This window comes from Archocentrus centrarchus, chromosome 16 (genome assembly GCF_007364275.1).
Source record: "Archocentrus centrarchus isolate MPI-CPG fArcCen1 chromosome 16, fArcCen1, whole genome shotgun sequence".
NCBI lineage: Eukaryota > Metazoa > Chordata > Actinopteri > Cichliformes > Cichlidae > Archocentrus > Archocentrus centrarchus.
In genome coordinates, this window is record NC_044361.1 from 36,835,211 (window position 1) to 36,863,109 (window position 27,899).

At 41.1% G+C, this 27,899-nt stretch overlaps 1 protein-coding gene across 2 annotated transcripts in view; it reads right to left on the bottom strand.

Annotated features, from left to right (window-relative positions):
• cdk14 (cyclin dependent kinase 14) overlaps window positions 1-21,589 on the bottom strand; it is a 245,186-nt gene extending 223,597 nt beyond the window's left edge. Inside the window, exons 1-2 of one of the 2 annotated variants that reach the window (XM_030749694.1) lie at window positions 20,989-21,589; window positions 13,180-13,211 (exon numbers count right to left, since the gene is read on the bottom strand). In XM_030749694.1, the coding sequence (XP_030605554.1) occupies window positions 13,180-13,211; window positions 20,989-21,082 (126 nt within the window). In that variant the 5' untranslated portion in view covers window positions 21,083-21,589. The remainder of the gene's footprint in view (window positions 1-13,179; window positions 13,212-20,988) is intronic. The other variant, XM_030749695.1, reaches the window with a different exon arrangement.
• Window positions 21,590-27,899: the final 6,310 nt, after the last annotated feature.

The window sequence follows — 27,899 nt, forward strand, 5'->3', positions numbered from 1 at the left end:
AGCTTTCTATTGTAGCTGCAGTAAATGATGTTGGTGTGCAGGCTGTGATCAGCTGACCTGCTGCTGCTGCTCTGAGGTTTACTGCTCTGTGTGGATGAAGTGAACTCACAAAGATGTAACCCAGTATTTCACAGCTCTCTGAGCTGATCTCCATCCCCTACACTGACAGCATACAGGCTGTAGAAATGTTAGATTCAGTGAATGAATCTCAGCATCAGCAGCTTTGATTCAGACTCATCTCTGCTGCACTGATGTAACCTGTAACTCTGACCATGAACACAGTCTCTGTGCACCAACACAGAGCTTTACTCTAAATACAGTACAACAAGCTAACCTATTTATTACACACTAAACTGCAGTATTTTCATAGAATCTCTGAATTACACAAAGTCAGCATACTTCAGTTTGTTTTCCAGTCTTTACCTTTAAATCTAACCTCTCTTCTTCCTCTCCTGTCCTCTTTCTCCATCTCTGAGTGAACTTCTCTCTCTTTGCTCTCCCTGAAATACAGCAGCTCTGCTTTTAGCTAGCAGACACACTGTGTGACAAACTGCACACACTTTGTGTGTCTGCTGATATTTGTTGAGCATTTAGAAATGTTGCATTTACCTGCCACACGTTACTCCCTTCATGCTCGCTCCTCTTCAGTAGCGCTAGCTAAGCTGTTTATGTGCCGCAGCGCAACTTACGGACTCGATTATAGCGCTATAAATGATACATTAATTATATGGGTTTGCGTATTTAATCCCTTTGTACGAGATAAGCCCCGGTGATGGAGGATACGCCAGTACGATTGTCTCTTATGTGTTATTATTCCTCCATTTAGGCTCAGATCGTTTGATGTTTGATGGCGAACTGACCGGAAACGCAAACTTCTCTCTGATGTGTTAAAAAGTAACGAGTCTGTTTGAAAATGTAAGAAGTAGAAAGTACAGATACTTGTGTAAAAATGTAGGGAGTAAAAGTAAAAAGTACTCAGAAAAATAAATACTTAAGTAAAGTACAGATACCTGAAAAATCTACTTAAGTACAGTAACGAAGTATTTGTACTTCGTTACTTCCCACCTCTGTAAATCAATAATATGTGCAGTCGGAAAACTCTTAGCAAACTAGAAAAGCAATGTAAGGAAGTACTCACGCTGCCATGCAGGTACAATTCCTGTGAGGACGTAGTTCTCTGACTTGTTTACAATGACACGAGCCTCATACACAGCGCTCCTGTTTCCTTGTCTTTGACTTGGAAGAACTTCTGCTTCCAAGACACAAAACTTTGAGTCTGTGTCATGATATTTGGCATTTGGTACATGGCCGCAAACAACATAACTGTAAGCATCCAGTGACTTGTATGCGCTGCAACTTCTCTCCAGTGTATACTCTGGGTTTCTCCACCAAATACACGTATATATCCGCCCACGGATACTGGGCCACTTGCTAACGTACCACAGGGATCGGAGTCAGTGGCCGGTGGTCAAAATTAATTTTTGCAGGTAGTTTTCATGATCTTTCGTTGATAATCCCTTATCGTAGATTGAAACGCTATTGAACTCCGTCTATTGCATATAGCCTGTGATGACATCACTAAACTTTTTCTATTATACTTGACATCATGCATGACATTATCAGTGCAGATTAATGAGCCCATCCTAGAAGAAGTTATGCAAGCCCAAGCCATGACATCACCTCCACTGTGTTTCATAGATGTGTTCATGTGTTTGGAATCATGAGCAAATCCTTTCTTTTTCCAAACTTCAGTCTTTCCCTCATCTTGGTAAAGGTTCATCTTTGTCTCATCAGTCCATCAAACTTTGTCGCAGAGTTTCTGAGGCTCGTCTCTGAACTTCTTGGCAAATTCCAGCCTGCCCTTCCTGTTCTTCTTGCTAATCAGTGGTTTGCATCTTCTGGTGAAGCCTCTGTACTTTTGTTCATGAAGTCTTCACTCCTGCCCTCTGGAGGTTGTTGATGATGTCACTAACAGCTGTTTTAGGGTCTTTCTATAAAGCACTTACAATGTTTCTGCTGTAGTTTACCGAGATCTACCTGTTCCACATCTGTTACTTAGCACACCAGTGATGACTTTCTTCTTCAGGGCGTTCCAAACAGTTGTACTGGTTGTGGCCGATGTTTGTGCAGTGGCTCTGATTGGTTTTCCATCTTCTCTCGGCTTCACAGTTTCTTGTTTCTAGCCACAGACAGCTCTCTGGTTTCATGTTGGTTGCTCCTCTAACTATAAATGCACAGTCTGCACAGGCAAACCCCAAATCTGAAACTGAGCGTATTCAGCACTATTTATTTAAATAATCACAGGACACATCTTGGCAACAAAACACACCTGTCAGTCACATGTTCAAATGTGACTCACAGGAAATATGGGTGGGTTCAGACAGAAGGTGCTATCTTCTGAACTGTGTATCAGATCCAGGTGGACATACCTGGAAATAACAGCTGAGATGTTGATCTTTTGTCTCATATTCATCTTTTAATGTCAAGCCCAAATGTTTTCATTCTACAGCAAAAAAATAAAGGGATTGGCCTCACTGTTCCGATGTTTTTGGAGGGGAGTGTACATATAAACCAATACACCAGAACCTGCCTAATATACCTTTGGTCCATTGCACAATACCAGGACATGGGCTATAAAATACCTCATAAAGTTCAGCAGCTCTGACCATAAAATAATAAAAACACATTTAATTTAAGTTAAGATGATTTCCTCTTCATTACTAAATTCCTACAAGCCCCTGTAATATCTTACACTGATCAGAAGGTGGGAATTTTAAGTACTATAATTGTGAGTTGCAGTTATTGTAGATGAGACCTGGTCCTGCAAATCCCACCCTGTCATTAGATATTCCCACTGCTGACTTGCAGTTCGACCGATTGGCTAAAGTTTGTAAATAATTGCAGTCTGTCTAATTTATAAATGCAGACAGACTGCAAACACATTGCAATCAGTCTGAGTCAGCCTGCCCTGATAAGCACAACTTGCCTGTGACGTGTCTCTTTGCAGATTGAGATTCGATTCAAATGGCTGTATTCTGCTTATATTCCTTTAAAAAAGAAAGGGTGCTGAGCCCCTGTCATTTTGCAGTTAAAGTGCTCTCGCAGGAACTGCATCAGTATTTGTGGAACAATCGGAGAATTTTTAATGCAAATTTCTGCATTTCACAGATTTATTGCTGATAGTCACTGTATTATCACAAAGAGATTGAATGTAACTGCTAACTTGACTCACTCAATCGCAGACCAACTCCATCTTATTGCCACATATCACTGGAACCAACGTCACACTGAAGAAAGCCACGGACTGCAAGTGGCCACAGACCTGGTCCTCATCTTAAAAGCAGCCATTTCAAAGGCAATGAGAACGCAAGTTCATAATTTTGTTAATGCCACAGTCTTCAAACACTGTTTTCACCATTTCAAAACTTGGGTTATATGTATCTAATATTAAATTTTTTTTTGATTATCTGAAACACACAAGAGTGACAAAAAATGCAAAAAACCCTAAGAAATGAGGAAGGGGAAAATAATTTTTTACAGCATGGTATAAGTACTTTTAACTACCGCAATCTTCCTGCTCCTGCATACTTTTTCTTTGACCAGTCAAACTCTTGGTTTCGCAGGACAGGAGCATCTGATAAAGCAGCAGTTTCTTGACTAAGTACAGCTACACATCATTTCTCTTGTGCTGACTCAGGGTTAGTGTGTTTGATTTGATGTGTTGGTCAAAAGTAAGTGTGATGTGTTTTTCCATATGGCTGTTAAATGACATTTGACTGTCTTGGTGTAAAACATGAAAAATGAACAAGGTTGAATGAGTTTGGGTCTGCTTTATGTCTCCTCTGAATGCAGATGGAACATTAAGATTCCAGACTTGCAGCATGACGAACACAAATGAGAGCAGCGAGAATCGTGACATGCAAGCACTGATTCTTTTTTCCACTCCTCCTATCGCACAGAATTCACAGTGATTTACACTCCCTGGAACTAATGACGGGGTTTCCCTTTTAATGGATTCGCCACAGGCCTCCGGTAATTAAGAGACACATTTGTTGCATTCATTTTGGATCTCGACACCAAACACATAAAATTATTCAGATCCAGTTGGACAAATAATAGATAATAAAGTTCGAATGTGACAAAGACAAAATAGAGAGCAACAAAGAGACAAGAGACGGAGAAAATCATCACTTGTGATGGGCAACTTCTGACAACTTGGAGAAAACCAGTCTGGTTAAGCTAAATATTAGAGACCATTTTTCTGACATCAAATTAGCTCACAACAATAAAAAAAAATACACAACACACAAAGAAGCTATGCAGAGAGACCAAAGCCTTCCACAGGTTCTTTCTGTTGAGCGCAGCACTTTTATCGCAGATTTAGATTAAGCCAGTCAGGTCTTAGAATCCATTAGAGGCAGAGGCAGGAGAGGATAAGGAGACTCAGGCTCTTCTCAGATCTTTCACCCATTTGCAACAACTCACGTGGGAGCAGAGACTTCCATCCACAGGGTAAAATTTTAAAGCAGAACAGAATAAAACTCGCCCGTCCTCTGTTCACATATTCCTGAAAAGGGACCTCTTGTGGTTTGATCCATAAGCCTGTAACTGTTTGTGTTTTGAAGGTGACTTTCAAAATTCATGTGTTGTCTGACAAACACAAAAAAAAACTAAAGAAATTAGCATTACAATAACATGAAAAAAATCATCAGAACTTCACACAGAAGATGTATATGGATCGATAAATCATAATTGTTGCACATCAAACACACCCAACCAAAGACAGGGCACCAAATCACAACACCACTGATTGTCCATTCACAGTCAGTCATCTTAGCATCTGCTGCTGTGTCAAGGTCCCAGCAGGGTCCTACACTGGTAGCCCATAGCAGCAGAGCTTTGCAGACCCTGCTGTATCAACTGCTGCAGTCTGCTGTCACCAGGGGTCATTCTCATATAGGGCACAACAACAGGCATTAAAAGATGGACATAGTTACCAATGCCACCCATTGGTTTCTGAGTGTGCTGTGAAGCCTCAAGATGAGTTTTGCTGTAGCAGTCTTGGTGTTTTAATATCAGAGGGCTGACTGTGAAGCAGCAGGCTCAGTGACTCACAACTAGTCACAGGTCATTAGCCAGGGAGCGCACCCTGGATAATCATCCTTTCTGATAACTAGAATGATTGAAATGTTTAAAAATCACTTAATATTATATTCTATATGAAAAATAAAAACAAGTGACTAATAAAAACTATTTTTCTATTGGACAGGAAGCCTTTAAAAAACAAACAAACAAAAACACGCGCATTGCCCCCTGGTGGCTATTTGAAATAATGCAGGTCTAAAGCGCTTCCGTGTTGGCTTCACTTTTCAGATCTGGTGTCTTTTTCTATGATTTATACTGTCTATGGAAACAACTGGAAACTCCATTTTTATCTTTTTACTGATCTTTTAGCTTAGCCTTTGCAGTAGAGAATGGTTTTAATATACAAAGCGCTTTTTTGTAGTGGACGGAGTGTTAAAAGCAAAGCTGCCACTTTCTGTGCTTCTCGTGTATGTTTTTTGATGTTTGGTTTGAAAGTCGGCTAAGGGAAGGGAATGAAGAACCGAAACATACATCAATCAGCATTCAACATCATCGCCATCGGGTCACATGTTGTGGTCTTTTTTGGAGGAACATGCAAGTGCATGTTTGAATTCCCACAATCTGTGTCTATGTGTAGCCAAAGAGCTATGCTGCTGGACACCATGCAGAACCATTAATCCTGTATGAGGCTGCAGGGGCAGTACGGCAAAACTGAAGTTAACAACCATGTGATGTCGCATGAGGTCAGTGCAATAGGTCTGGATAATTAACATATATATAAAAAAAATACACCGGTGGAAAAATAAAGGAGATAAAGGAGACCCAAACCCCAAAGTCACTGAAACTGACATTAAAAAAAAAAAAGCTGAGCCATTTCCTGTCCTCCTAAAAGCACTTTAGGCTTTATTCTAAACACTTAATCTACCATCCACCTCCAATTTGGAATGACCAGTTAACCTGACGTGCATGTCTTTGGACTGCAGAAGGAAGCCAGAGTACTCCGAAGAAACCCTCACAGGCATGCGGAGAACATGCAAACTCCACTCAGAAAGGCCTCGGCCAGGGTTCAAGGCAGGAACCATCTGCTGGGATGCAAATGTGCTAACTACGGCACCATCACGTCACCCAGGTGGGCAGGAAAGGTTATCTTCAGAGTAAGGCAGCTATGTTTACCATCATATACTGTATATACTGTTACAGTTGTGGGTGCACATATTAAAGGTGGTAAAAATTTCAGAAAATGAAATCCATTTATGTACAAATAATCACTGTGAGCCAAAAGCTGAGGCTTAATTTTTTCTACTCTTGGCTCTGTACAATGTCAGTGAGAGGGGATATCCCCATGACCCATATGGTCTCCGGCACACGGCTTTATGTGTGAGCACACAAGTTCCAGCCAGTCACCTGCTGTTCAAACCTTCTGTTTGCCTGTCTGAGGTGCTACACTAAATAATGATCACTTTAAACTGTGAATCATGCAAAGCTGTTCTAACAGAGTCCCAAAAAATGGAAATTAGTATAATAAGTTCCCTTTCAACAAATTGCACAGTCATTAGAAAAGTCTGCCTTCACGAGCATGTCAAAACAACCCTCCTAAAGGATGAACCGGACAGCTGCAAATACATGTATGCATGTAAGAGAGTGTTGCTTTTCCTTCCTTGGCCTTCCACAAATAATCTATATACTGTACCAGGAAGGAGTATGTAGCTGAAAAAAAAAAGAATGCTATTATTGAATCATGAATCACCCACAGGATAGAAAAAATGTGATTTATTTTTGGGCATCTGACCCAAACCTAATGACAAAGGATCTATGCTGTCATTTATGTTGGAGGACTTCTGATGTAAAGTCACTCAAACCTATTAAAAAAACCTATGAAAGAAAAGCAGCAGGAACCTTTTTTGCCTCTGCCCTCTGAATCAATTTATTTCCTTAGTTTAAACATATAGTTTTATAATTAATCATAATTATAAAACATCATAATTATTGTTGACTGATGATAATCAGTCAACAGACACAGTAAACCAGTAAACCACCTTATGCCTATTTGTCTATGACAAAAGGTGTAAGCTTGCACATGCAGAACCACATAAGCCAAACTCCCAGGCATGCTGTAGCTGTAGGCCATCATGTTGCAAGACAGGAAGGAGTTTTTTCCCCATCTCAGATTCTTTACATTCTTCTTTAGCAGCAAGGCCCATTTATAGCAAATGGCCCGAGTATAATTCCCACGGCATTTCTAGCAATGGTCCGCTTCACCACAAAAGTCCCATCCTTAACAAGAACATAGGCCATATCTTCTTATCAAAATAATCTCAGGAAACTTAACAAATGGCCCTGTCGCCAGATATATGTCTGAGATATCCAAGCTCTCGTGTCCCTTTGCCAATAAAAATAAAGCCTTCCATGATGGGATGGGAAAATCTTACATGCAGCATTCATCAGTCATGATAGACATGAACATCACTGGGATGAGCCCAGATGAGGTTGGTGTGATGACACACCAGGTTTAAAGTGCATAATGCTGAAAATCCTCAATTTATCTTCAGTTTCCATTCCCACTGAAATTGTTTCCCCCCCTTGGATAATTTCATGTGTGGCTCACAAGCCAAAAACTTGACAGTAGATGACCTATAAGGCCAGAATGCATACATGAGAGTTAATATGAAAGTGACTGAAACTGTTCTTTGCTGACCATGTGGATGCAACTAAATCCAAATCCTACCCCAAAGTGGTTTGCTGATGACCTGGTAGATGTTGGCTTGTTGGTCCCTGCAGAACATCAGCTTTTTGAACCACCCATTCACATTTGCCACCTTATATTACTGGTAAGCTGAGTCATTGACAGATACAGAAAATATAACACAATACCTGGATTTCAGAGCAGATACTAGTACAGTTTGTTTTTGATTGGAAGTAGAGGAATAGATAGACATTTGAACATCTGGGCCAGTTTATGAGTCAATATTAGCTTCTTTAGTTCCAGCTCTGCTGGATCTGCTTAGCAGATATGTTTAAGGTCTTTTATAACCAGCATCATAATCATATACAGAAGCTTAAGTCAAACTAGTTCCAAGTTTATTCTTCCAGTTTGTCACAAATCTTTTATAGCTAATGTCAGTCTGACTTTATCAGGTTATAAAATTCCTTTGGGAAGTCAAATTAAATCCATGTAAATCAGAAACATGTGATCAACAAATAAACCATATTAATAAAGCATAAGTAAATAAGTATCAAACACTAAAGCTCTGATTATAAATGGAATAATCAATGAAGTGATTAGAACGTTCATGCTAAATTACCGAGCAGCTAGTATCATGATGATGAATGAAGTATTCTCAGCTGCAGCTTCTCCAGCTTCTATAGATTTCTTCAATGAGAATCTGATTTAGGAGAAGGCTTTTTTTAATTTATTTTTTCACACAGTGGTGTTATGCCATCAATGTTTAAAGGACAGCAGCTTAGCAGACCCAAAAGTGCCCCCTCTGTCACTTCAGTGAAAGCTGCTAGCCTGGTTTCCTAGAAGTTTCCTAGCTTCTTAGTTCGTGTCGAGTCGTGCGCCCACTTGCATATCCCTCCCCCACAGACCCTGCATCCAGGTTCCCGTAGACTTGACATGGTGTGTTACAAAAACAATAGTCACATGTTTGGGTCCTTGGGAGGTTTTCCAACATGAAGTCCCCCGTGGATTAAAAGAATTTATAATCTAAACAGTAAAGGCTACCATATTTTATCACTTAGGTTTATGGGGGGAAAAGAATGCTTTCTGAGCCAGTAGTTGTGCCACATCCAACTCTCCCAACACATTTCCGTGTTATGTCACTAATGAGTCATTCCCCACGCACTCCAGAACACTCAAATACTTGTTTAAGGCTTTGAAGCTTTTGTTGAGAAAGGGGTATAAAAGGTGACAAACCACTATATGCATTCCTTCTCAAAGATGGTGCCCCCCCCAGTCTGCACTGCTGCTCTCTCTCACACATTTGTCAACACTGAAAACTAAACTACTCAACAACATACAGGGGTTGGACAATGAAACTGAAACACCTGGTTTTAGACCACAATAATTTATTAGTATGGTGTAGGGCCTCCTTTTGCTGCCAATACAGCGTCAATTCATCTTGGGAATGACATATACAAATGCTGCACAGTGGTCAGAGGGATTTTAAGCCATTCTTCTTGCAGGATAGTGGCCAGGTCACGACGTGATGCTGGTGGTGGAAAACGTTTCCTGACTCGCTCCTCCAAAACACCCCAAAGTGGCTCAATAATATTTAGATCTGGTCACTGTGCAGGCCATGGGAGATGTTCAACTTCACTTTCATGTTCATCAAACCAATCTTTCACCAGTCTTGCTGTGTGTATTGGTGCATTGTCATCCTGATACACGGCACCGCCTTCAGGATACAATGTTTGAACCATTGGATGCACATGGTCCTCCAGAATGGTTCGGTAGTCCTTGGCAGTGACGCGCCCATCTAGCACAAGTATTGGGCCAAGGGAATGCCATGATATGGCAGCCCAAATCATCACTGATCCACCCCCATGCTTCACTCTGGGCATGCAACAGTCTGGGTGGTACGCTTCTTTGGGGCTTCTCCACACCGTAACACCCTCGGATGTGGGGAAAACAGTAAAGGTGGACTCATCAGAGAACAATACATGTTTCACATTGTCCACAGCCCAAGATTTGCGCTCCTTGCACCATTGAAACCGACGTTTGGCATTGGCACGAGTGACCAAAGGTTTGGCTATAGCAGCCCGGCCATGTATATTGACCCTGTGGAGCTCCCGACGGACAGTTTTGGTGGAAACAGGAGAGTTGAGGTGTACATTTAATTCTGCTGTGATTTGGGAAGCCGTGGTTTTATGTTTTTTGGATACAATCCGGGTTAGCACCCGAACATCCCTTTCAGACAGCTTCCTCTTGCGCCCACAGTTAATCCTGCTGAATGTGGTTCGTCCTTCTTGATGGTATGCTGACATTACCCTGGATACCGTGACTCTTGATACATCACAAAGACTTGCTGTCTTGGTCACAGATGCACCAGCAAAACGTGCACCAACAATTTGTCCTCTTTTGAACTCTGGTATGTCACCCATAATGTTGTGTGCATTGCAATATTTTGAGCAAAACTGTGCTCTTACTCTGCTAATTGGACCTTCACACTCTGCTATTACTGGTGCAGTGTGCAATTAATGAAGACTGGCCACCAGGCTGGTCCAATTTAGCCATGAAACCTCCCACACTAAAATGACAGGTGTTTCAGTTTCATTGTCCAACCCCTGTGTGTCAGTCTTCCTGTTGGAAATGTGTCTGCTGGACCACAGCAGGTTTCAGTTCAGTTTTTCCCCCTGAGGCAACATGAAGAAACAGTAGCGGTTTTAATAGTGCATTGCTTTGTGTCAAAAATCATAATTACTTTAAGTAAATGCAACTGCTGCTTCCACATACAGTAAAACAGGCACTGGTTAGACCACAAATGAAAATGGTTAACACAATCACTGGGACGACCTGGATCAGCTTCTGAAAGCTGAATGACAATTCAGACATACCCAGATGTTTTTGCCCTTAAAGCCCAGCTCAGCAGTTGTGGATCTCAGCTGGTCTGTCACATGGAATAAATAAAGGGAACTTCCATGTGAGCCAACCTCAGCAACAGCAATGCAAAGCATCCTGCTGTCTTATCACTTATTCATTGAGCAATGCTGCAGCAGACAATAGATCTCCAAAGCTCAGAAACCTTGTGCCTTGTGAAGTACACAGCTTTAGGTAGCCATCTGCAGCAGGTGCAGCAGTGCTCAACAGTCACTGTTACTTTAAGTCAAAAGAGCAGCCGAGCAGGATTTCCTTGTCATAGAAACAACACCCCAGAATTCGGAGACCTATTGACTCCCTCATCAACCAGCTGCTTACAACAGCAGTCTGAAGGAGAATGTGCAAGAAATCAATATGTTGTACAGGCCTGCAAAATAGCTCCAGGCCAGTGTTGCTGGGACAAAACAAATCATCTACAGGGTGAGTCAAAAAAACAATACCATCTACAGCATGGCGGGTATTGTTTTCACCTGATTAGTCTCTCTCTGGGTCTTACAGGAGAAAAATGTGGTCTTAGAGACAGTTATAGTGGCATCAGGGGCAGGTCCAAGTACTCTGGCAGGTATTTGTATGTCTGGCTGTCTCTGGGCAGATTTTGATACTGTCACAAGCTTACAAGCAAAATGAAGGCCAAGTTCAAAGATAGGTGTGGTCCGTGAAGTCACTGGGGCTGCCAGATCACTTTAATTTGCTTGCTACACAAGCTTCTGCAAGAACAATAACATAACATAATATATAATGCTGAGAGACAATACATGTTTGCAATGAATACAAGCTAAATACCAAGTAGTCGCAGAAAGCTCACTGCAGAGTTATTAAAAGATTTTAATTTATATCTATGAGTAATCTATAGACAGATCTGTACCTAACAGGCTGTCTCCCCTTCGTTATAGGGCCCAAGCTAAGAACACAATCAACCTGTTGGGGTTGCAGCTGCATATAAATTTTTGGGGGGCAAATAAAGGTTGCTGATCTCTGTACTGAAGCTACAGTAAAAGACCTTCAGGTGAACATCAGTGGTTCATGTAAGTGTGCGTAATGTCAGCTCAAAATCAGAGACCTAAGAACTCTCACTGAGCATTTTTCTCACTTTCACTTACTGTTCTGGTTTGACAGTCATCACCTCCTCTGATCTGGTTCACTCACTTCTTTCAGTGCCTTTTTGTAATGTTTAAGTACTTTAATGGGCCCAGTGTGTAGATAAAGTTAGTGAGCATGGTCATGGAGAGCAAAGCAAAACAAAGCCAAGCAAGTCTACATAAGACATAAGTAAGCAGATTACAGCTGCATTATGACTTCATGTTACATTATTACTATCTCACTGATGTAGAATCATGAGATACACAGTATACACTGTGTAGGAGGTTTTGTTATCGTCATAGATGAAATCACTGGATGGGACGCTGCATGGTATGATACACAATTACCATCAGATTGGATTGGTTCTCAGAAAAGAAACTTATAATCAGAAAAAGTACACACACACACACACACACACACACACACACACACACACACACACACACACACACACACACCCTCTGCCACAAATAGAATCTAGATCTGTGGGAAAAAACTGCTTTCATAACTCAGTTCAGAGAGACAAAGAAAAACAAGTGAATATTTTTTGAGTTCCCAGAAACTCATCACACATGCTGTAAAATATGCACTGCATACATTTTTAGTCATGTGAACATGTGTTTGCAAACACAGATCCTATAGGAAATTAGCACATTTGCTGGCAAAATACAGCAGCTCATCTGATATATCCACAGTAATCGTGTCTTAACTCTGCTGTTTATCCACGGCCTCAGTCAGCAGAGACACATAAATGCAGTTATTTAATGACTAAACTGCTGCTATTACGCCGTCCTCCTGGCACCTTCAAATATCACACGTCTTTTTGTGCATTTAATTTGAATTCAACACTAAGACTGGGGCAGGGGAGGGGAGCGGAGGTGTTTTTATAGTATCACACACCTTTGTGTAGAACAGCAGAAACACAAAGTGGTTAATTTGTTTGTGTTTCTGCAGAAAAAGAACAAGGAGATGTAAATGCATCATTTTTTCATGAACAGAATTATAAGAAAGAGGAGGTTTGATCCATTTTTACTGCAGTAGTGGGAACAATCAGGGCTCGAGATGCTTATAGGATGCTCTCTGGAAGCCTGCATATACTCACACAGACAGAATTTGGTTGGTGCCTCATTTGGCAGGCCAGAGGAGCTCTGTGATGGTAACTGACCCTGAGGGACAACTCAGAGATGAGAGCTCCAGACATGAATATATTACACACCATATGCACATAGTTACAACAGGATCCACATCGAAAAAAAAAAAAAATCAGCTGCAGTGCAGTCTTTCCTGACAACATCTGGCCAGCAAGACCTTGAAGAATAATTTTAATGAAAAACCCCAGCCAGTGCTACAGTATAACCGTGAAAGTGGGCCAGTGATGTCATAGGCTCCCTAAAAATGACTTGTTTTCAACCTACCTCATCAAAGCCGCTGTCCTCCTTCTTGAAAGCTGCAAAAAACAAGAAAGGAAGACAGGATCAGACAAAGAGTCTGTTGGCATGTTGTGAAGAAATAAAAAGGTATAATGGAAGAGATGCAGAGCAACAAAAAAATCTGAACTGTGATGACGTGTCAGGAATCAGGTCTGCACTGATTAAAGCAGCGGCGGTGTAGGCTGCACTGAACAGGAGCTCTCTGTGACCTGGTAGCAGCTCACTTCTCCAGTGCGGCCCAAGATTTATGGGCATTTTCTGTGGTTAGGGTTAATCAGGTTATGTTTAGGTTAAACGTTTATGTAATTTTTATACAATTTTATACAATTACTCAAAGCATATACAATTACTGTATATGAATGAAATCCTAATCATTGGAGTGACAAGGATTTTTAAAAATCCAATATTCTGATATATTGGTCAATATGAAACACATGAAACATGCAAGGATTTCCATATTATGTGCTATGTGCAGTTATGCATTGTTTATGCATCAGGTGGTTGTTTGTGATGTTCCAAATGTGCTGCCAACAGGGAAGCTGCAGAGCGCCCTGTCTGATAGGCAAAATATGCAACATCAACACTCATCACATGGCTGAAGGGTGTTTCTCCCACCTCTTATTTACTTCTTAAATTTTAATTTATGGGCTGTTATACCTGTAAATGCTGATACCGACAGACCGGCAAACAGCTAATATTTGCCAATGATATCGGCCCACCAATAAATCAGTCCGGCTCTAACGCATTGCTGACTGCACAGAGACTACACACAGCATTACACTAACATTACAGGATTTCCTTCTACATACAAGAAAACTGTTTTCCAATTACACTGACTGGATTACATTCAGAGCCAATGGGTTTCCTTTTCATAATAAAGTGTGACATTTATGAACTAAATCTGTAAGATGTAAGAAGCTACTGAATTATATCCTACATCTAAACCCACACTGACAATCAGCTAGGTTCCTCATGTTAATTTCAGGAGAAGACATGATTGCATTTGACATCAATATTCTTCATATTTATGAAAGGGGGATTAAACAACACTGCCTACTGTGCTGCTTCTGCAGCTTTGATTTTTGATTTCCCTCTCCCAGCAGAAGGAGCTTGTCAAGAGTATTATTTATAGATCAGTGATTTTTTTAGTTATTACTTCCTCATGATGATTATGTTTGTGTCTAAGGACAAAGGCAGCACAGATAGCTAAAACAGAGTGTGATCTGGTGCTGAGGAGGTGGTGCTTCCAGGTAAAATGACTTATTTATGTCAGAGCGAGTGTTTGGAAGCATTGTCAGCCCGGCCACTGAGCCGTGAAACCACTGCTTCCTTCTCCTCACAGGATAAGTACACACACAGACACACGCACACACACACTCCCCAAAGACGGCACACTTCAGACAGCATCATCACAGCTGCAAATCCACACTCAATACAATGGATTAGTCTGCAGGTGGACAATGGAGTCTCAGTCCTGGATAAGTTGTAACAAAGAAAGAAATGCATTTCTCACAGTCTAGTGAATATTTGTTTTAAATTAAAGCAACTAATGCTAACAGTACTGCTGATAGCTTTGTGCTGTAACTGCTTAAAGTTGTGTTAGCTTAGGCTGACAAACAGGAGAAGCCAGGAACTCCAGTTTCTAAGATCTCAAGGTGATTAATAGACTAATTAGCTGTTAAATAGCAACAGCTGCAACAATTTCCTAAATAATGTCATCAAAAACCATTAACTGATATTTCAACCCCCACAATCTGCTAAAATCTCTTAGAATTAAAGGAATGTTTCAGCATTATAGAAAAATGCCTTCCACTTTCTTGCACATGATAGTCCATGTGCAAGAAAGTGAGACCACATTCTGTAATTACTCACAGTAGAGTAAAAATAGGATAGCAACCTTAAAATAAAATAAAATAAAATTGATTGTTGCCCAATTATTTCATTTAATTTTTTTGCATTTGACCGATTGCAAGTAGTTGCAGCGACCAGCTGGTCGCTCAGAAATTGAATGTGTGGCCACTTTTGATTGCAAGGCAATTGCACAGGTCACCTAGTGGGAGGCAACCTGTCTCCAAACAATCGCAGTCTGACTCAAACTGACTGCAGTCACTCTCAGACAGTGTCAAAGGCTGGCAAACAACTGCTGTCCAATTCATAAATGCAGAAACACATTGCAGTCAATGAGTCAGTTACACTATACTGCCACAAGTATTATGTATTCACTCACCCATCGAAATCACTAAATTCAGGTGTTCCAATCACGGCCACAGGTGTATAAACCAAGCACCTAGGCATGCAGACTGCTTCTACAAATATTTGTGAAAGAATGGGTCGCTCTCAGGAGCTCAGTGAATTCCAGCCTGGTACCGTGATAGGATGCCACTTGTGTAAAAAGTCCAACCATGAAATTTCCACAATCAACTCTTAGTGGTATTGCAACAAAGTGGAAGTGATTGGGAATGACAACAACTCAGCCATGAAGTGGTAGGTCACATAAAATGACAGAATGGGTTAGTGGATGCTGAGGAGCATAGTGCACAGAGGTCACCAACTTGAAGAGTCACTGGAGACCTCCAAACTTCATGTGGCCTTCAGATCAGCTCAAGAACAGTTAGAGAGCTTCATGGAATGCGTTTCTATGGCCGAGCAGCTGCATCCAAGCCTCACATCATCAAGAACAATGCAAAGTGTTGGATACAGTGGTGTAAGGCACACCACCACTGGATTCTAGAGCAGTGGAGACATGTTCTCGGGACAAATCATTCTTCTCCATCTGGCAATCCAGTGGATGGGTCTGGGTTTTGGCGGTTGCCAGGAGAACGGTACTTGTCTAACTGCATTGTGCCAAGTGTAAAGTTGGGTGGAGGGTGGATCATGTTGTGGGGTTGTTTTTCAGGAGTTGGGCTCAGGCATTAGTGACATTTGAATTTGAATATATTTGATTTGAATAGCTGACTGTAAATACATGTTGCTTCATTGTGCTCCAGCAGCAGTACACCTGTGGTTACTTCGTAATGTTAGCGTATAAAGTAATTTGAAAAAGGCCAGCTAAGTTACCAGACCACCCCCCGGATTTTGGATGAAGTAGCTGACCTTACTCAACTCAAGTCAGTATTTGGGTATGTGAAACGTTTGTCATTTTTCTGTAGAAGCAGGCAAACTAGCATTAGCAAACACCACATACTAGAAAGCTCAGTATCAAATTTGATTCCAGAAATGGAAAGATACCTCCAAGAATCTATAAAGCCCTATTAATGTAGTTTTCCCCAAAAGGCAGGTTGCACAGAGGAGCTTCATAAGACAAAAGTCACTTTCATATCGCTAATGCTAAACTAACATTAATTTACCTGCTAACACAAATTGGTTGTACCTGTTATTAAAAGCTAGATTAAAAAAAAAAAAACGTCCTTGCTCTCCAGAAGTGGCCCTAACAAATTACTATAGAAAGCTACAGTGTTTTTGTTCCCATGTAGGGTTTGGTGTGCAGGGAGATGGTCATTTGTTAGCCTAATGTTAATCATTAACGGGCTTCTAAGCTACTTTTAACCAACTTTGGCATTTAGGCAAGGCACTTGGGAGGGAGCATCACTCCACACCAACGTCAACTGAGAAAGTTGGGAAAAGTCTCATGATGTTAAAATCAAATCATAATGTTGCACATTTAATCACTTAAAATCCCAATCTGACATTTTTAGATAAAAAAGATCAGAACTTGTAATTGTCTATTTGGCTACTGTACATATCCACAACTTTCCCCACAGGTTGATTGTGTTCTTAGCTTTCAGTGACAGCCTGGGCAGAATGTAGGAGATGGGACCCTGTGGATCATTGTGAGCCATCTGTGATGAATCTTGGAATCAGTGCCATCCACGTTCCCCACTGCACGGTCTCATTGAGATGAATGTGAAGAATGTGGTTTTTCACAGCACGCCTGTCTGTCTGAGCAGCGTTAGTGTGGCCATACTCTTAATCACACATTAACAGCTTGAAGCCGCAGCCCCACTCTGATCTGCTGGCCACTGAGCAGCTGTTGGGGGTTAATTGCCTTGCTCAAGGGCACCTCTTTAGGAGTAATGAGGGAGGAGGAACCTCTGTAATTCCCTTCAATGAAGCGATACCCCCTGTAGTTCCAAGGTCATCAGTTCACTAACAAATTTTAACTGCTAAAACTGCAGGAAGGCAAAATTTAAAATTTGAAGGTCACTGAAGGCTTTGCTGATCCAAAGGTAGAACGCCCCCTTTTTTGATCTTCTGCCTGCTGTCTAATGCCAGTGCAAACAGATGCTATTGGATTCCAGCAATTGCATCAGCATGTAGCAATGAGCATAAGCAACTAAGCTGCTGCCTGGTGGCACTACCACTAATGTAATATGAATTGGTGAAAAAGAACAACACACTCATTGGAGGTCAGGTGAGGTCCATGGCAGTGGTCTGCAATCTTGTTTGTACAGTAGCCATCTCCAATCTTTCTTCATGATCTTGAAAACACAGCTAATATTTTACTAATGACTGCTCTCATGAGGTTCAAAACTGAGGTCACTATTCAGAAAAGGTTGACAAACCCTGCATCAGCCCATCAGCCAGGCTTGAGGCTGTTCAGATGAAAATACCCACAATGCATTATGCTGCACAGTACTATAATTTCAGTGCTGTCCTTGGAGACCTGTTGGATCAACACTGCTATAAGGATGTAAAGAATACAGCTGTCTTGAATGCGCTTTGTTAAAGCATCCGTGGAGCAAGGCGAGGTGCTGATCAATGCTCAGATGTGTTGATTTAGATGGGAGGAGAGACGGCCAATAGGAGACGACCGTCGGCACAGCAGAAAAGTCAATGCCAATCTCTCTTTCTGCTGCAACACTGACCCAAACTCACTGCTGTTCATCTCTCATTTTTTCTTACTCTACATCAGCTGTTCTTTGTCACACACTGCTTCGAAGGTCACTGAACTGAAGTGTGTGTGTGTGTGTGTGTGTGTGTGTGTGTGTGTGTGTGTGTGTGTGTGTGTGTGTGTGTGTGTGTGTGTGTGTGTGTGTGTGTGTGTGTGTCACATGAAGTTACTTTAGCATCATTATTAGTAGAGATGCACTGATTTGGACTTCAGGCAAGATAACAATAACCAACATTTATGTATTTGCTGGGGCTAAACATGTCTAGATATTTATTATTCAATTTCAATCCAATTTATTTTTTAAAATTGTATTTATTCACAACAAACAGTCGCCTCAAGGCGCTTTACATTGTAAGGTAAAGACTCTACAATAATACAGAGAAAATCCCAACAATCAGATGACCCTCTATGAGCAAGCACGTGACAACAGTTGGAAGTAAAAAACTCCCTTTTAAAAGAAAGAAACCTCCAGGCTCAGGGAGGGCAGCAATCTCCCGAGAGCAGTTGGTTTGATGGGAGAGAGAAGAGAGCAGAGAGAGTGAGGCTGCAGTCTGAAAGCAAAGTGCTCTATTAGGATAATACGGTACTATGAGGTCTGATTATTCAAGATTTTGTTTGTGAGGATTTTAAATCCAATTCTGATGTTAACAGAAAGCCAAAGAAAAGAAGCTAATATGGGAGAAATATGCTCTCTCCTAACAGTCCACATCAGTTCTGCTTGTCCAACAGGTGAATGGGTCCTTTGACTAACATCTTCATGACTGGCAAATTTGTTGCACATATGGAAAAACCAGTCTCGTCACTGTCAACCTGAGTAAACTGTACCCCAAAGTCTGTTTCAGCTGTGTCCACTCTGGTCTGTGAGGAGCTCAGCCCCGTCCTCGTGTAAACTGACAGCAACGCAGGGTGCAGAGCACAGGACCAGCTTTAAAGCCGCATTTCTAGTCTGGAGCATGCACTGTGTTATCCATGAATGGATTATGAGACCACGAGCCCCTGGGTAGGGCACAGACTCGTAGGAAGCCTCCATAACTAAAGTGAGACACCCTGACTGAAAGCAGCTACAAAAACAGCTGATTTTTGGATCTCTTTGCCCTTGTTCTTCTGCTCTTTGCACTCTGTCAGGGTCTCATTGTTCCTGCCTTGTGGCCCTTTTTTCTCAAGAAATAATAACCTTCACTTCAAGCACACCATCAGGTACCAAGTATGTGGTCAATAGGCCCTTTCACTAATCATTTCATTGCATTAATGACATAATTGTTAACCAAAATTATTATATTAGAGCAATAACACTTATTAAAAATCATGTATTGCCCATATATTGTGTATCCCTAATTATTGGAGACAAACCATATTTTTAAAAAACAGATAGAGGAAAGCGAGGATAAAAGTTACACAGCTGCATGGCTGGAGTTAATCAATACATCTGCAACTTCATCTCTGAAAAAGATCAAATATGAGTAAGTACTGAATGAAATCATTTGAAAATGCTCAACAGAAAATGGTGCAGAAACACCTGGGTGTGTGCATTAGTAACATTAGGAGTTATTAGTAACATGATCTTTGTACACGGGCAAAGACGTGCACAATGTGTGTGTTCATAAGGAAATGACTGAACGTGATCTAAGATCTGAATAAGAACTCGCCATTAAAAAGAGTGCTGAAGTCATGTACTTGAGGTAAAGAGAGCAGATCACTACTGTTTCATGCAGGAAAAATATCATGAAAATAATATTGCTTCCACATGGGAACAGTTGAGCTCCGAAATACTGATAGATGATGGGACTGTGTGTTTGTGTGTGTGTGTGTATATATATATATATATATATATATATATATTTTTTTTTTTTTATAAAATTGTCATTCCTTTTCCAGTCTTTCTTTGTTTTTATGGGATAATAATAATAGCTCCTGGGCTACAATAAACATTTCACTTTTGACACTTTAAAAACAAAAGCATGATTATGATCAGCAGATTGTTCAACAATGAAAAATCTTTTGTTTCTGTGGATAAACACACTTATTATCAGCTGTCAGGCTTCTGTTATTTCTGCCTCTCTGTTCTCATGTTCCTGGTTAGGATACCTGCATCAGGTAAGGAAACATCACTCAGTGTCAAATCAAACAAAGAGAAAAGTTCATCTGTTTTTATCACAACCCAGAGCATAAACTGAATTGATGGTCTTAATGCAAAACATGTTATTAATACCGACTGATTTAAAAACTGCAAAAAAATAAATAAAAGTAATCGGAAACATTCTGTTTTGGGACCTTCAGTGAAATAACTGAAACTGAGACGAACTGCGTCTTCCATAAATCAATTCATCATTTCACTCAGAAAACTTGAGAGAAGAGTGAAAAATGTCCAAGTTGAAATGTATACAGATGTTGTTAGACCAGGAGCCCAGAGACCGAGGCACTCCTCACAACGGAGAAGCTCAAATGGGCATTTATCCCCCAAACAAGAGGATGTTCCTGTCAATATGTTTGAATTCACGCTCATGTAAAGCACATGTTATAAATGAGACTGGAACACACTGGATAAAGATTATGATGATGATGACGATGATGACACTGTAAACCAACAGAAAGACTATTTGTGTGAAACTGTGAACGCCTGGTCAGCAGTGGGGAATCTATCACTGAACCCTGTCCTCACAGCGCAGGAGAAACTTGACTGATGTGATCATTTCTTTAAATCTACCGCTAAGCTGTCAGTCTCCAAAAAGGACCGAAGTGCACTGCGCTTAAATCCACGAACAAGCTGAACTGATGTGGTTTTTCCATGGCCGCTAACCCCAAACTGTGTCCAGACATCATCTCAGCCTGAGCTGCTGTTTCTGCTGCTGGAGACATTTCACAACTGTCAGTGTTTTTGCAGGAAAATGGGACGCGTTACTCACCAATACTCCGGAAACTCTCAGACAAAGTTCTCCTCAACTTTTTCATTTTGCCGATTTTCTCCGGGGGTTGAGAGGCTGGCATCAGGTCGCACATTATTGTTGTTGTTATTATTATTATTATTATTATTATTATTATTATTATTATTATTATTATTATTATTATTATTATTTCTCTCCCACCGACTTTGGCAGCGGACTAGCTGTGGGTTTCAAGCGGAGACGAAAGAGGAGGAGGAGGAGGACCGGTGTTCAGTCAGCCCTGCGGGGCTTCTTCAGCCCAGCTGCAGCGCGCTAGCAAACGCAGGAAACGGAGCCTCAGCGGCTCTCACTTCTCTCATCAACTAGTGAGAACAAATGCTTTCTTGAGATTGACTCAAGAATGCAACTACATTTCCAAAAGAGGCAGCAAAGCCCGCGCTGAGGCATCCAAAGTGGAAAGCATGCGTAATTCCGCTGCGCGCCGTTCTTGGTAAGCTCCTAACAAACGCAAGATCTGACTTCTTTTTCTTTTCTCACAGTCCCGGTCGCTCCCAGCTCCACCACAATCTAGATGTCATTTTTGGGATTCTCTCTCCGGTTTCGACCCCCTCATACCCCGCCCTGGATGCTGGGATTGGAGGGCTCCCGGGGAGCACCGCGTTGCTATTGGTCTCAGAGTGTGACTGTCAGCTTGCCAGCGCCGCCTTCCAATGTGTTGGAGGAGGAGGAATAATTTTTCGAATACGAATACCTTTCCGGGGACCGGGCTGCTCTCGGCGCTCCAGCTTGAGGCTGCTGCCCTCTACAAGACCCATCCACTGTACGCAGGTCGAGGCGCCCCCACCCCGGAAAGCATCAGCTTCCCGGCGGTTATTCTTCATTTCACCTTGGAATATCACAGCGTATTGTTTAGACACAAAATACCAGATGAATACGGCATTTATACAATATAACAGAAAAGCACTACACAATTCACAAAAAAGCACGACAGAATTTGGTGTGCAAGTGTTTTTCATGCAGTATTTCTGTATTGTAGCCACGTTTACCATATCATAATAAAAATGTAAAAAATATAACTGTGGGACCTTCTACTGTTATCATAAATATACCAAATATATCTGCAACCTTTTCTTTACAAAAACTGAGGTCCTTTTTTCCCATTCTTTCGGCTGCTTCCTTTAGGGGGCGCCACAGCAGATCATCTGCCTCCATCTCACCCTGTCCCAGCATCCTCCTCTGTCACACCAACTCTCTGCATGTCCGAAAACCTGAGCATCACTATGATATCCCGCAGCCCTCTTCTGCCACAATCCAACTCACAATAGAGCATGTCTGGGAGTAAAGAGATCTGTGGGATTAGAGATATCAGAGCTATCCGGGCCCTGCATCAATAATCTAAATCCCGCAGCAGTGAACTCGTGAGCTCCACTCTGTCATATGTGTCTTTATGCACTCAGATCAATCCGAGCACATTAATCTGCACAGATTTGATCGTGTCTGTACTGCAGAGTCCCACATCGACCACACGAGCAGTTCACTTTGGATCTGCAACCACCTCAGGAATGCAGCAGGCATGAGTGTTTTTATACTGTCGTCTAATTGCTTTAACTGGGGCACAAGGATAATGGAAACAAATGTACGGCTTCATTAGTTTAAACTGGTGCTTTATTATTGTGCATTTGTTAGATGCTTGCATGGCTCTCCTCTGCCCTACAAAGTGAATTAAGATCATAGCTGTCCTTATTCACATCTTAGCTTCCAGAAGAAATGATTATAGGGACTAGGGCACAGGATGGATGGGAGTACTGTTATTTAGGACACTTTCTACAAGCAGTGAAACCAGCTATGAAGCCAGTGCATTCTGACTGCAGCAGTACTACTCTGGCATCCCAGACTTTATCTCTAATACTATTAGAAAAGACAGTGGAGATGTATTGATGTCCGATGTAAATGAGCTGATTCTCTGGGACACTTGAAGCTAAACTGCATTCCCCTTGTTTGATCAGTAATTACAAATGTTGTCACACTTACAAAACCAATAACATAGCACCATCTGTCTGTAGACATGCAATTTGGAAACCAATCAGCAACCTCTGAAGCAAAAAATAAAGCCAAAGCAGAAGTGCCAAAACTGCAGTTGTTCTATTAGCCTTTTGAGGCTGGCTCAGTCATTCCTCACAGACTTCCAAGTTAAAGACTGATTGTGAAGATTGTGAAGTCCAGTTTCAAAGCAGAAGAAGGAAACATCAGGGTGGTGATAAATGAGTGACAGCCTAATGGCCACAATGATCTTATATTCAGTCTGTATTTGAGAAGATGAAACACCTAATTGGAGTTTAGGGGTCTAAACTACAATTAATAATGGAGTTTGAAGCCAAACAGCAGTCAGTGTACTGTCACTGTCTACTGTCTGCTGGTTAGCAGCCCTTAGCTAACCGCTTTTAGAAACTTTCCTGGGATCTGGTCCAAAGTCTTATAAATTGCTTTTTTGGAATCACATTATATATCGCCAAAAGTATTCGTTCATCTGCCTTCACACGCATATGAACTTAAGTGACATCACATTCTTAATCCATAGGGTTTGATATGATGTTTGCCCACCCTTTGCAGCTGTAACAGGTACAACTGTCCTGGGAAAGTTTTTCACAAGGTTTAGGAATGTGTTCATGGGAATTTTTGACCATTTTTACAGAAGTACATTTGTGACGTCACAATGCAGTCAGACAAGTACCACTCTCCTGGCAACCATCAAACTCAGACTCATCCCTCCAGAGAACACGTCTTCACTGCTCTAGAGTTCAGTGGCAGAGTGCTTCACACCTCTGCATCCAAAGCTTTGCTTTGTGCTTGGTGATGTAAGGCTTGGATGCAGCTGCTCGTCCATGGAAACCCATTCCATGAAGCTCTTTGTGCACTGTTCTTGAACTAATCTGAAGGCCACATGAAGTTTGGAGGTCTGCAGCAATTGAATCTGCAGAAAGTTGGTGACCGTTGTGCACTATGCACCTCAGCACATGCTGACCCCACTCAGTCACATTACATGGCCTACCATGTAATATGGTAGGCCATGTAATATTGCATACCATGTATCATGGCTGAGTTGCTGTCATTCCCAATCGTTTCAACTTTGTTCTAATACCACTAACAGCTGACTGTGGAATATTTAGTAGTGAGGAAATTTCACGACTGGACTTGTTGCACAGGTGGCATCCTATGCCACCCTACGCTCCTGAGAGCGACCCATTCTTTCACAAATATTTGAAGAAGCAGTCTGCAGTGACTGGAACACCTGAAGTCAGTCATTTGGTTGGGTGACTGGATCCAATCCACTAGTTTCTGGAAGAGCATATGTAGGCTGCCATGACAGACTGCTACTTCCGCTGTATGGTTTTTATACTTCCAGTTACCCAAAATTAGTGCCAGAGTTAATGACAAAGTTTGGTTACTTTGTGCTGTAACGTGCAGCTTTATTAGTTGGAACATGAGCTCGGATTCAACTTGTGCTGTTGTCGGTTGTCACTACATCAGTCTGTACATTTTTTCAAATTATTTTATTCTGTAAATTTGTTCTTTTTCCCCCAAATTATACTACCCAGTTGCACATCCTATTACTGTATTTTTACTTATGTTTTAAGTTTTCCTTTAATGTACAGCCTCTTATTTTTTTATGTTATTTTATTTATAGTGTGACACTACAGCATACAGCCTACACAAAGCTTAACCAATGCATAGTTTCATGTAAACACGTAGCAGTTAGCAGGATGACAGCTGCGTGTCTCCCCATTCACAGCCTTCGGCCAGTCCAGTGTTTCTGTGTCAGTGATCTAAACACTCTGATATCCAGATCAGTGATTTACCTTCCACAGAATAGCTGCAGCATCACTACATGATTTCCCTAATCAGCAATACAGGAACAGCTGACTGTCTCCTCCACTCCACTTTCCCTTAGCATGACCCATGCTAAGCGCTTAGCTTTAACAAAAACAACGTTGCCTTGTTTGTTCAGCATTACTTTATTGATGTTATTGCTTTGAAGGTAATCTGGTGCTCTTATAATTACGTGATTCCTCGCCATCAACACCTTCGGAAAAAACAAGGTAACTGATAATGTCGATGTAGCTGACTTCAGGCCAAAATTTCATGTCATTTACACAAGTGATGGGTGAGGCACTGTTACCTCGCTGCTTTTTAAAACATCCTTGCAATGTATCCACCTCTGATGTGGTACCATTTAGGCCAGGTAAAAGAAACTGCAGTGTCAAAATTTTTAAATGAACGGCAAGTGTGTAAGCCCGCAACCGTAAACAACAGCGCAAACGGAAGTAAACTACCAGCTTCCGCTATGAATTATGGGTAATGGCGCGAAGTCAGGAATTACAGCTTAAATAATAATGGAGTGAAAAGAGAAACACTACATAAACTAGTTTTTCTTAATACTAACTAACCTAACTAGCACAGTCACTAGAATTCATGTGGCCTCCATGTTTTTTGAAATCCACAATATAATTTGATTTAGCTACCAAATTACCTATTTTTGGACTGTAGCTCAATGGTTCAAATGCATAAGTCAGCAAATAAAGAACATGAAGAGAATGTGTTTTCATTATTCACATCATAGATGTATTGAGGAGAACTGCATACTGGACTCAAAGATGCTACCTGCTAACTCAAATCAAAAGTGTTCTTCTGAGGCCACAAAGGTTTAAGAAGCCAATAAAGTCTACAATATTTGGGGTGCTGGTAAGGTAACCAGATCTCAAGAAATTAAATGTTGACATGGTTTGTGCATGTCAATGTGTGGCACACAACTAATGCTAATAGTTACTCTGTAGTGTATTACGGGTAATCTAAAAGCAAACTATGAGAAGGACAAATGTTTTATTTCAGTGCAACTTTCTCAACTTTTTCATGCAGGACATACACTACAAAAAGAAGCAGAATTTTGATTATTTTTATACTTAGTATATTTAAGAATAAAAAGCATAAATATATTAAGGCAGAGTGACCATTTTTACAATATAAATTTTAATTTGTTAACCTCACTAAGAAAAAGCATCCAAACTGATTGCCTTAAAAAAGACATTATTCATGTTACTCAAATACTTTAGAAATCATAGAGATAAATTAAAAAACAGGCTCCATTCTCTGTAAACAGTCCCATATATACACTTACATATAATAAATAAAGGGAAAAAATAAAGCTCAAAGTACAGTACTCATGTGAAACTGTATTTTTACACCAGTGGTGGTATCAGCAGACAGACAGCATGACAGTTACAGTGTGATATTTCTTGGTAACATAACAAAAATTGTGCAGGCAGCCCAAATGGCAGAAAACAGGTTCAGTCTGCACAAGCTGGCATTGTTTACATAACACACAAAGATTCATTTAGCTTCACGTGTGATGATTTATTTCATGAGACTGTGCAGACATTTCTTTTAGTTACATTCAAACATTCAAACATTCAAAAGAAAGCTTTTAACTCTAAAAGTGTGCAGATTTGGTAGAAAGCTCTTCTTTTTTTTATCCTGGGTCAAAAATCAGTCTTTGAATGAATGTCAAAGTATAAAACATTAACAAGAGGCAAAGTATGTGAGGTAGTTTCTGGAGACCATCCATTACAATACTGTCTTCCAAAATGACGGCAATAGCCTCTGGATCAACGTGGACGGGATTTGGAGAGATGGGCACAGCTTCATTGGTGCTGGTCAGCATCCCCCCACAGACCCCAGACCTCATTAGGGTCAGAGGGTCATCACCACATAGAACAAGGAGCCCTCACAGTGCAATGGCACTCATTGTCGTCACATTTGGCTTGTAGAACTGAATAACATTACAGTATGACGTTATGAAATTTTCAGTAGCTCAAATAAGCTTACAAAGAGTAAAAATACCATGTTTCCCAACATAGCTGACAGTTACTGGAGGGAAAATCCACAGGTTTATTGTTAACAACAAAGACCACAAATCCTGACAAAATATTCTCAATTTCCAATGCTATTTTTTTTAAATAACATTTTTTACAGGACTTATAGGTTGCAGTTATGCTGTATGGTATTTTAGATTCTTAGGCCCTACATATTCATCTTTAATATGACCAAACCTGCTATCCCAAGTGGCGTATTATAATAATGAGAAAACCTACTGAGAGGAGTCAGACACTTAAAGTCATATCAGTTTAATTATGCTACTTTTCAGGTGATTGATTTTGGTCATGCAAATGATATTTAAAATCAGGATTCAAATATTAAGGTCACTGTGCCACTCATGTCAGGCTCTCTGGACAGGAACACTTCTGATAGTCGACGGCAGCTTCAAAGATCCTCAGGAGGCATGAAGGAGGACCAGAGGCTACAGAGGTGATGGAACACCCCAGCCGTGGGTGACATCAGACTCAGGACATAGGGGCGAATGCTTAGAAGGAGGAGGACCCTCTGGCTCTGGTTGAGGAGGTGCAGCTGGCATGGGCGAAGACTCCGGAGCTGAGGCGTGGGCAGCTGCTCGTTCTGGTGGCACTATAACAGTTGGTACTGGTAATGCAGGCTCTGGGGCAGAGTATGCTGCAGGCGCCGGACACTAAAGCAGTGAGGCTGCAGATAGCGATACTGTTACATGTGGCTCAGAAGATGACGCAGACACAGGCTCTGAAAAATCTAGCGGGGATGACAATTCTGTTAGCAGTGTGGCAGCCTGTGTAGACTGTGTAGAGTGTGTAGACACTGCAGCGGGCTCTGGAGTAGGGCTGCAACTACCATATCCCATGATTCATTGCACAACAAAACTCAAACACGGCAATAGCGGAGGAGACCGGCCAAAATGTTCGAAATATGACTGTTTCTGTGACACAAAATAAAATTTTAAGATGTTTTCACGTGAGAATGTAGATGTGTAAACCTCAAATATTTGCTTGATTTATCAAGATATCACTTAA